The 11,218-nt window shown below is 41.5% G+C and overlaps 1 protein-coding gene across 2 annotated transcripts in view; it reads left to right on the plus strand.

The window, feature by feature from the left end:
- The first annotated feature begins 376 nt into the window (after window positions 1–376).
- The window catches only part of THSD1 (thrombospondin, type I, domain containing 1), a 20,674-nt gene continuing 9,832 nt past the window's right edge, over window positions 377–11,218 (plus strand). For both annotated transcript variants that reach the window (XM_009075702.1, XM_009075703.1), the window contains exons 1-2: window positions 377–517; window positions 5,794–6,759. In XM_009075702.1, coding sequence (XP_009073950.1) covers window positions 460–517; window positions 5,794–6,759 — 1,024 coding nt within the window. In that variant the 5' untranslated portion in view covers window positions 377–459. The remainder of the gene's footprint in view (window positions 518–5,793; window positions 6,760–11,218) is intronic.

An 11,218-nucleotide genomic window follows, 5' to 3' on the forward strand; every position in this document is an offset into this window, starting at 1 on the left:
AGTTGTTGATGGTAAGCAGTATGAATCGTGTAGCTGCAATAAATCTCCAGTATCGATTTGTGTTGAGATCAGTTATATTTTGTATAAAATACTCATTATTTTGCTACTGTGAGCCTTGGTCTTAATAGAAGACAGAAGATAAATTGTTGTGACCTGTCTGTTGTTCTGGCTCAGGAACTGACATTTCAGGAAGGAAAATTTATTGTATAGTCAATTGTTGTTGTGCCTATTTGGATCTATTGATACAGTGTTAGTAATTGCTAAGTAGATGGGAGAGAAATGTTGATTAATGATTTTATATTTTTTTACTTATTAGTGGGATGCCTTCTGGTATTTTATGATGCAAAGTTGACACACCTGTAATTTCTTAACTTTTAGGTGTTCGTGGAAAAAGTGGCTGCACTTTGGAGCTGAAGAAGGACATGAGGAGTAAAAGGACTTGGGATCTCACTGGTCAGAATGAAACAGATGTTGAAAGATTTTTCAAATCTATTGTTAGTAGTGCTCTGTGACTATGGTGAGTATTAGAGCTGTCAAGGGAAAACAGTGCTCTGCGCATTCACAAAGTGGGTTTGGATGGTGATGTTTCTGGGTGATCTGTTGAAATCAGATGCTAGAGAAGCCACCACTGATATGCACAGAATTCAGTCTAGATCTTATGCAATATTTAGGTGGAAAATGCAACTTGCGTAAACTACCCCTTTAGATCAGAGTGGCAGGAACATTTCCTGCTGTAGATTTGCTCAGAGAAATAAGCAAGGTAAATGAATAAATTTCCATGGGTATTGACTGATGGAAGCAGTAACTGGAACTCTGCTCTCTTGTGAGACTTTTATTTCATAATATTTAAAGAATATCATGGAAGACAGACCTAGTTTAGGTCCCCATAGCAGGATGGGTGGAACTGTGTCAAACAACTCCCTCTTTCTCTCCATTACTAGGATGGTTGGCTGAGATGTAAGCATCCACACTACAGGCAGCCTCCTATGGCTGAGTAAGTGCCCATCTAAGCTGCCACTTAGAGAACTTTTGAGAACAACAGAGGTATTCTTTCCTCTGACCACAGAAGAAATCAGTCACATAAAATTGGGCAGGTAGTCAATCAGTCTCTCATTTGAGTAGTCGATGTGTAAATCAACACATATGGAAAGCAGCTCCTACCCATCTGCAACCAAGATGCATAGAATGATAAAGCACCTCCTGCTCACCATCAGCTGCCATGGAGAAAGGTTAGACACCTAAAGTTCAAGTCAGACAACTGCAAGATGTCTACAAGCTGAGGGGCATCCTATGCATGGTGTCTTATTTTTTCCAAGAATGGACTAAGTAGGAAGTAGATTTACAACGGGAATTAATTCTGTATTGCACAGCGAGTTAGAGACTTTGAAAATAGGACTCAATTCCTAAACAATACATATGTTTTAGAAAGTTACATTCCTAGTTTAAAAGCAGGTGTTGTTCTGACAACTGCAGTACATTGTCAAACCACACGAAAGTATTGAGCCATGCACTGCTGAAGTGTCTGCAACACGGAAAAAATGGGAAAAGGAATGGTTAATCCCCAGTTACAGAATGAGCAGGTAGTTGGTGCACCAAACAACTGAAGGTGTCTTACAAAGGAGAATTTGCTTTCCTTGTATAAGTCAGAAAAACCTGATTATAAGTAATGACTGAATGCAAAGTATGCTACTTTACTCATGCCTCTGTACCTGCTCCATCTCTGCTCTGGGACATCTCTGCCATCTTTTAGATGAACTTAGTTCCAGTAGAAGTGAAGACACTTGTCTATGGCCTTCAGTACCATTTCTTCTTTTAGTAAGACCAAGTTAACTAGCCCACTGCACGGAGTGGGGAACACAGTGAAGGTAAGTATTGAATTCACTTAAGCCAAGAAGTGAGATGAATGATTGCAATATCCACTGGTTCTTGGCAGGCCAGTTGTGTAGGCATTCACAACTAGTTGACTCAGAGGCAAAAGCTATTTTTTCTGAACTTTATAGAGTGTGGCACAGTAAGTAATTAAAAGGTGCAGTTAATAAGCTAAATCTCTGCTGCAGACTTTAGGTGCATCATCTTCTGCCTTATTTCCAGTTACAGAGCAGTCCATAATTCATAAAATGACTTTCAAACAGTTCTGCTTATACACATCTTTGAGTATCACATCTTTACATTGTGTTTAGATAACTATTTCACTCATACAGTTCTCTGTTTCAGACCAAGACTATTTTTTAAATGATCCAGCATGCTTTGGAAAATTACTGTAATGCTAAAAAAAGCCCTAACATACAACAAAACAGTATTCTAATTTCTTATCAGTTTTTCTGATGTGTTTGTTCTTCTTAGCTCCGTTCTACTGGTAGCTGACAAGCCAACAGCACAACCCAAGTTAGCTTAAACACACTTAAAAATAAATAAACATTAGAATAGCACCCTCAAGTATTTCTTCTTGCTCTTCAGTGACAACAAGGATTTTTCTTTTGATCTTTGTAAGTGTGAGTTCTTACGAAGACTCCTCTGGCAGGTTGTTGGCACCATAGCCAGTCTTCTTTCAATGGGAGACCGTTGTAATGACAACCAAAAATATACAAATGCATTGAAAGCTGCTCCTGACTGGCTGTCCAAACAATTGGGACCAAGCTTTGACACGTGACACAGTCTTGGGCACATAATAGGCTGGAGGGCAGCTGAAGGAGCTTGTGGTAGAAGCTACCTACTTCTGACTGTTGCCTTTTGGAGCATCATGAAAAACTGCTGTGTTGGCTGTCCAAGAGTGAAAAGTTCTTGTGTTGTTTACCAAACATGGGGGGAAGGATGCTGTGAACTGGAGTGAACCAGCCAGAGCTCTGCAGTGCTGTAACAGCACAGAAAGTAATGTTCACTTTCCTCACTTCCTAAGTGATCTGCATGGGAGTTGGTGGGAACTACATGGCAGACCCCTGCCCTCTTTGTAGCTCTCCCATACACATAGAGACTGGTGTTACTTCTTGTCTGAGGCATTCCAAATAAAAACAGCAGTGCAAGAGAGTCAAAACAGTTGTAAAAGAGAGTAAGGATAGGCAAGCAGTAGGTATCAACATCAATGCTTTTCATTACTATCACTTGAATGTCTTTGCTGTAAGAATAATGCTTGAAATTGAAATTTTTCATGCTGGATTTCTGCAAGGGTCTGATTTTCTTTTTCCCTCATAATGTTCAGCTAAGTTGAATCTAGCCAATTCCTTTTCAGAGAAATGCATCGTTTTGCCCACTGTCAAAGAAATGAACCCCCAGCAACTCGCAACCATTTCACTAGGAAACTCTAACGCAGCTATGGGAACTTCATCTTTATAGTGTGCTCACAGTGGTCTGGGACATGCTTTCTGCTGTCTTTATGAAGACTTGCCCACATTTGGTCCAGATCTAAATCCTTGCAGATGAGTTAGTGATGAGGTTCTCTGAAGGGTCAAGTGTGCCCCACCTCACGCTGCCTCCTCTTGCCAGCCCCACGCAACACTGTGTGTGCTCCAGCCCAGGGCAACAGAGTTCCCCAACATTACTGGACACTAGAGTTGATTGTCCTGTGCTCCCTGCTGTCATGCTAACAGTGAACAAGGAAGGTGCTAACATGCTGGAGTTAATTACAGGCCCAAGGAACTGTAGAAGGTAAAAGCTGTAAGGTGAAGCAATGAGGGCATGAGTTTGGAGAACTGTGATAACAGTAATGGAGTTAGGCTAGTACCCAAGAGATACTGACAGTAGATGATGGTAGGAACAGGACTGTAAAATACAGGCAGGCACACATGAGAGAACCAAAACTTGAAGAGCAAGGAGAATGTGTTGCTGAGCAGTTCATAGAGACATTTTTCACAGGCATTTAGGGTCTGTTTCTTACTCTCTGGGTGTCCCAAGTTCAGATCAGGTTTGCTGGGCTGCTATGTGCTCACCACAGCTGGAATCAATGGGATCCTGCTTTAGATATCTGAAGGACCGTTGTATCTAAAATGAGGTCCTGGCTTTCTCAGGGCATCCACAATTAGTTAATACGTGACAGTTTTCACCTTTGTGCCCGTGTCTTGGTTCCTAACACACTAAACAGGAGTAATGACATTCTCTCATCTTTCAGGGATTTTGGAAGGATAAACTCATTAATATTTCTAATGCACTAATATACTGTGATAAGAGCACAATAGAAGAGTCCATGGGGGGAATGAATAATTCTGTGTTATCAGCATGGATTTTGGATGGTGTGCAGTCAATAATACATGGGACCACCCATGGAAGAATGAGAACAAAAGAACCCTCTGGTAATGAGCACCATCCTTCTGCCAAATGAAGCAGCATCTTATGGAAATGCAAATGAAAGACTGAGTTATAGTATTTATATGTAAGAGTATATGCATGATTTATATGTGTAAGGCTGTGCATGCCACCTTTATTCAGACTTTATGTATGTGGTTGGAGCTGGTTATTTTAAGGACATGTTATAGCTGGTGGCGAGTAGTAGGCTCTTTTTTTTCTAGTGCACACTGCACCCCACCCTGATGTAAATGTCTGTAGCTGGTCAGATGAATTTCTTCCTGAAAGTTCTCCCTGCTGAGAAGAAAGTGAATCCAAGGTGACTAACTCAAATTGAAGCTTAGAGTGGTAGGCATCTAATATTATGTGAGATGAGTCCTGCTACTCCTGACTGCTGAGTACTTGCCTTGGTAGTTGCCGTGGTTTTCTAGCAAAGCTTTCTTTGAGGTAATCTTAAGACATGTGTAACAGATTTAACAAGTTGAAGTATTGTTAGTCGATACTACTTATGAAAGGATTGCTTTAACTGAAGTTTTACACTTCTGTAGCGCCTTCCATCCAAGACTCAGAAGCCTTTTCCCAGACAATTAATTACATAGAGATGTCTCACAGGACATTCTGTATCTGGAATAGATGTACGCAGTTCCCATTTTTCAGATAACCTTTCTGTGTCTAAAGTCCTTAAGTTTCAAGCAACACAGAAAATCTAGCTGAGCTAAGAATGGAAATGTGATCTTCCCAATTCATTGCTTTAGATATTGTCTCTCACCACTAGTTACAGCATGTCTCAGGATAATTCGGCAACTTGCACAAACATGGTCATGTAAGAAGTGCATTTGAAAAGACTGCGCCATTTATAATGAAATGATGTCATTTGGACATGTTGCACCACATCTGAGACAAGAAAAGTGCTGCAGTCACCATCACTGTTATTTTCAGCTCTTTCACTCAAGTGTCTGCGATGCAAATGAGCAAAATGAAAGATTCATAAGACAGAGCAAGAGAAGAGGCTTCAAAAAGCATCATGCAGACTTCCTATTTTATGTAATTTGGGGGACATTTTTCATGTTTCTGTATTATGAAACCACTGTCCTTTTTTTTGCTAAGTTGCAGCTGAAGTAAGTAGAACGACAGCTGGCCTCTCTGAAGTGGACTTTAAAAATCTGTAAGTGCAAGAATTTGAGAAGTTTGAGAATCTGTCTTCATAAATGAAGCTTTCTGTGATTTTTTGGGGTGGTTTTCTTTTTGTTTTTAAATACTGTTTTTAACCTTCCTGAACATGTTACTACAGTGGATTTTAAGGTGCTCCAAACCACATCTCAGCACAAAGGAGAGGCAGTGAGCTTTTCTGCTACAGCTAGGACCTCTTTTTTTGTGTGTGTGAACTGATTCACTTGAAAAAGGTTGAGAACCACTTCAATATCCATTTTAAAAATATTTGTTTTCTTCCATAAGGTAGATAAACAATCAGTTGTCTGTTTGGGTTTTAATACTTTTGTGAAACTGTTTTCCTTTCAGTTCTTGGTGAAGTGGAGTATCTCCTGTTGGAGCGCCCGGGTCATGTAGCCTTCAGCAATGATACAGTGTCTGTGGAATATCAGTGCTATAGTGGTGGTAATGTGACAGCAGAGCATGTATCCATCCTTTTGCTGGATGCCAGCACCAACAAGATAATTGCAAGAAAAGAGCTTCCAGCAAATCAGTCCCAGGGGACGGTAGAGTTTGAGTGTTTCCATTTCAAGAGTGCTGGGGAATTCTTGTTCAGTATGGTCTCTCCCAGTGATAACAGCAGTGCTGGCCAGTGGAGCAGAAGCAGCATGACCACACTCCATGTGGAATGGCCTGTATTTCACATTGATTTGAACAGGAGTTCAGAGGTGCTTGGGAGCTCCCTTCAGGTTGGACTTTTTACAAATGAGCAGCTGTGTGCCGTGAGCGAGACTGTGGTTTCACTGGATGTGATATTCACCAGCACCCTTTATGAATTCAGAAGAGTAAGCTCTGATGAGACTTTGGGCATTAGAACTAGCAAAGGAATCCCGCTCTTGAGGTCCCAGTGGGTACAGTTTGACTGCCCACCTGTCGGTCAAGAAACATACATCACTGTGTTACTGAAATCATTAGAAACACATTCCGTCATTGCCTCCATAGGACCTGTAGATCTCCTCCACAAATTTGGATACAGACTGGTTGTCGCAGCAGAAGCCACATGCAAAACTTTGGTTCAGGTCTTCGTAGTCTCTCCACCCTGCACTTCTATCAGTGGAAAAGTTGTTGTCTATAAAGAGGCTCTCAAACATCCAAGTCAAAGAACAACTTGGCTGTATGAAAACACCCTTCATCCAGGAGACAACAGAACAGAATTTAACTGCACTTTGTTTGATGTGGGGAAGAACAAATACTGCTTTGACCTCTTTAACTTCTCAAACCGAAGCTATTTCCCAACAAGAGTTAAGGAGTGTATGATGATCCAAAGGAATATTGGTTTGTACTGCTGTTTTTCCTCTTTTAGCCAAAATGAGCATTCTTCCCAGCCAACATGGGTAGTGATAGAGAGGTTTGATTGTGGTGTCCCCTATTGAATAGCTACTTTTTGGGTCTCCTACACCAGGCAAAATAGCCATAATGTCATATGCAGATGGGAACAAGATAGCATAGACTGTTAAGTAGAGGAATACACAAGGACATTTGGTTATCAAGTGCCACTGTGGTAGCTTAAAGCTGCACTGAGTACCAGCCAAAACCGTGTGGGGCATTCTGAATGATGTGTCTGTCTAGTCCGGGTGAAAATGAAAGTTAGCCCTCTCAGTGAGGTAAGAAGCTACTGCCGTAGATCTGGCCCATGGGAAACACTAAAGGTAGGGTTAGTCTTACTTACATCTGAATGTCTGAAAGCCAAGGGTCCAACATTAAGTAGTTGTCTAGCTTTGTAGTTGAGAGGCATCTTACAGGGGTGATTCATGGGTATAGATACATGGACTGAATCCTCACCTGAGTGTCTTTTGCTCTAGCCCATTTGCCACAGAACTTGAGAGCCCTACCTGTAAGGTACACAAATTTTGGTGAGATGAATCAGGATTTGGCTACAGCAAAAGACACTGTTGTGTCACTTGGACAGCTTGTGGGTTTTTCAAGCAGCCTTTCAAGACATGTGTCTGCTGCTTAGAATGGACCAGGGTGTATTTTGTGACCCCTGAGACCACCTGGAGATCATGGGTCACATTCATATAGCTAAACTTTCCTTACAGGAAAGATTAGAATCATACAAACTGCAGACTGGGGACAGTCTGTGGTCCATGTAGTCCTTTGGAGCATGACCAGGTATGGTCTAGCAAGGTGCTGGTTGGCAGAAGCCAAAACCATATCCAAGTGTATGAGTGATCATGATTAAGAGTGATCACAGTTAAGTATGATCACAAAGCTGAGCTTAAGCCCATTCCTTAGCCCTGTTTAAAGCATTTCTATACATACTATTTGTATCTATATATCTTATGCAGCTCTAGCATCAGAGGTGGCAGTCCATGCTTTGACAGAGTCTGTGAGTCACAGTTGCATGGCAGAGGAAGCAGATGAGCCAAGTATCTTTCTCATCACTCATTTGTGGAAGGCATCCACAGGGAGGGGTGGGCTGTAGGTGCACGGGGGGGTTGGAAGTGGATTGGGTTAGGTTGTGTTGCCTACACCCTGGCATGTAAAGTAAATGTTCTCATTTGAAGCAGGCTTGTGTCTATAGGTAATGAATTAGTCTTTCCCATCTGCACACTTCAAAGAGTTTGGGTTGAAACGTTTGAGGTGTATACCATTTTCTACACCTCTCCACCCTGGTCTCTCTGAAAAGGAAGTGCAGAAACACTAGCCAAAAAGTAGTCATTACACTTCATGGGCAGGTATCTGAGCAGGATCATGAGGAGACCAGGAGTGCAGGACATGCTCCAGAGCACACAGTCCAGCCCACTTTAATTAGGTTCCTAGCATCATGTGGTCTTACTTTGTACTATTTCACAAATTCTAAAACTGTTAGCTATTTAATTAACACTCTGTACTAAAAATGACCTCTATTTTCAACACATTCCAAACCCATTACGTAGTTCTCTACATCTTAACTTCCCATCTGCATTTTCTGTTGGCAGTCTCTCTTCCTTTGGCATGAGAAAGTCTATCTAAAAATGAAAGCATATTATTTTCTTAATGGAGATAATTCTCAAGGGGAAAAGGAAGAGAGAATTCTAATTTTTCCTCTGTGCTTGGGTGGTTTGTTACACTGATATGATCTAGATAATTACCCTGACAGATAAATACCTAGCATATGATATAGATATGTTTCCATGCCCAATATTTAACTGTTTTAATTGATGAGATCCACTTTAAGCGATGACTCCTTGCAATCTGCTCTGTTTCCTTGAGTTCTCTAAAGCACCATCGTTACAACTACAGTCGAAAGAATCAGGCTGTGCCTCTGAAGAAAAGAGTTAAGTCAATAGCTGCCAAGTTAAGAGTATCAAATCTACAAAGCCGATGAAAGCGAAACCACACCGTGTAGTCGTAAATAAAATGTCAACCTGAAATTAATTAGACTGTGGCACATCTGACTTCATGCCTGTATCTGTGAGACTTCAAACGCCGCAGGCAGCATTTGAAAGGAGCGGGGTGTTCTGGGAGGGGCACATCAGCCTGAAGCCGTGACAGACAGAGCAAGCCTGTGCTGCCTGTGAAGGCCATCTGCCTCCTGGCTCCTGCAAAAGGTGCTCTCCTGAGCCCTCTCACCCTGCTGCAGGGTGCTGTGAGGTGGCCTGCATAGACCCAGACCCCAGATAGCTGTTTGTGCAAAACATGCAGCTGCTGCACAACAGATGCCTCTTCCTCAAGTCTCTTATTTTCTGCTTTGGACTTCCTGAACTCAGTTTAAGGCAAGGAGAGGTGGTAAATCCTTTGCTCTGGGATCCTGTGCAGCATGGGCCATCACTTATCAATCAGTTACCCTGGTGTTGAGACACAGCTAGTCTTTGCATTTGACTGCCACTTACCCTCCACATTATCCAGTCTTTCCTTGAAGTCTTTTGTTGAAGGCAACAGTCTTTTGTTGCAGACTTTTCTGGTAATTTCTCTCAATCCTGTGCTCTGATTTATTTTTTTTTTTTAGAGGGGGAAACTCTGTGTGTTCCACAACTAAAGCACATCTAGCTTCATCCTCTGGTGACTGGCTTTTACTCTGGGGCTTGCTGGTAGCTGTTTCCTATCCACTGCCTTCCTCTCGCAAAGAGTTCGCACATCCAGGTCATCTCAGTCCTTCCAGATTATCTCAGTGTTCCTTTTAATAAGATGAAATGATTGAATCTTTACTTGGAAGGCATTTTCTTCAGGATTTGATTAATTTTCTGGCTGCCTTTGGCTCCCTTTCTGTTGTTTTAAACACACATTTTTATCTGACAGCTGGGGTACCAGCTTTGGGTGCTGCGTTCAGGCATCCTCCTCACTAATGATGAGAAGTAGCACTCCCCTTGCCCCTATCTCTGCTTTCATTCCACTGATTGCATTACCTAATTTTGCCATAACTTCTACCCTGTGAACCCTTCTTAAGCTGTTTTTGTGTATGACCTTTCAGTATGTAGTCTACCATCCTGCAGGTGTGATTTTCATTCCTTCTTCCTACATTTTTCATTTTTCTGATTTATGATCTAATTTTCTGGAATTATCCTAATTTAGCAAGTACCCTACATTGCTCTGTACAACTGCACTATCTACTTATGTCATTACAGGAGTGACATGTTTTCTCAGTAATGGTTTTATATTTATTTTCATGTCAACTAGGAAAGCACTGGGCCTTATACTAATCCCTTTGGAATGTCTCCAAATGCATTCCCACTGGGTGATGGTTTTCTGTTGACAGTTGCATATCCAATCTGTCACTCAGCCAGTTCTTACTTCATTTAGCATATGTTCTATTGTTATGAAGCAGAGATATTGTTTTGTAAAAGATCAGCATTCCTAAATCATTAAAAGTATCTTCATCCAAACCACAGATCAGAGGATGAGATAAAAGAAGATGATTTTGCCACATCTATTTTCCATATATCAGACATCAATTATATTCCTGATCCTTTGTCAATCCTCCTCTTTGCTCCTCTTCCCAACCAGGTTTAGTACAGTGTTTTGGAACAGGAATCTGGCTTGTGCTTGGAGAAGGAAGGAGAAAACTCCCAGTGGGCCTCAGTGGGCCAGGGCAGCAGCTTTTCCAGCCCAGGCTATCAGCTTCAGAACATGTGTCACAAAAGCTCTTGTGCTATCTAAGACCATGAATATATCTATTAAAGGTGGGGAATACCTCCATTAAATGTTAGCCAGAACCTGTGCAGCTTTCTGTAGACTCTAGCTGGGGAACCTGTGAAAAAATTAACAGCGAGATATGAGTCACTTCACTCATTTTACTGGGCTCGTCACTCTTTCACACAGGTGACTTATATTCATGAAGCTTTTTCTTTTCTCCCTGTCTTTGACCAGAGTATTTGGATGTCTGAGGTAAGAAACTCTGTTAGATCATCTTCCTCAGCAACAGATGCTTATTCTTTTCAATGTTTTGTCCTGTGCTTTGCTCATCTAGGATTTAAGTGTCGCCAGCAGTGCACTCCTCAGAAGGATGTTCCATGTCCTAGTCTGTATCCCACTTGAAACATTTGGGACAAGACTGATAAAATTAATCAGCAATGCTAAAGCATAGAAAAAGGCATATTTTCTTCATATTTCTTGTGTTAATTAACTTTCTTTTCCGGTTCTTAGTTACACTCTGGAGACCCGTTTCAACTTTCGTGTGACTCCCAGTGAAGTCTCTTGCACTTGCCTACAGCCGAGATGAATTTTTTTCATCTGACTTTTGCTAGCTGTCAAAAAAAAGCTATCAGGATGTCAGCAGGGCATAAGAAATACAGCTGTTGCCAGCAAAGGGAAA

Source organism: Acanthisitta chloris, unplaced genomic scaffold (assembly GCF_000695815.1).
Source record: "Acanthisitta chloris isolate BGI_N310 unplaced genomic scaffold, ASM69581v1 scaffold9905, whole genome shotgun sequence".
Taxonomy (NCBI): domain Eukaryota; kingdom Metazoa; phylum Chordata; class Aves; order Passeriformes; family Acanthisittidae; genus Acanthisitta; species Acanthisitta chloris.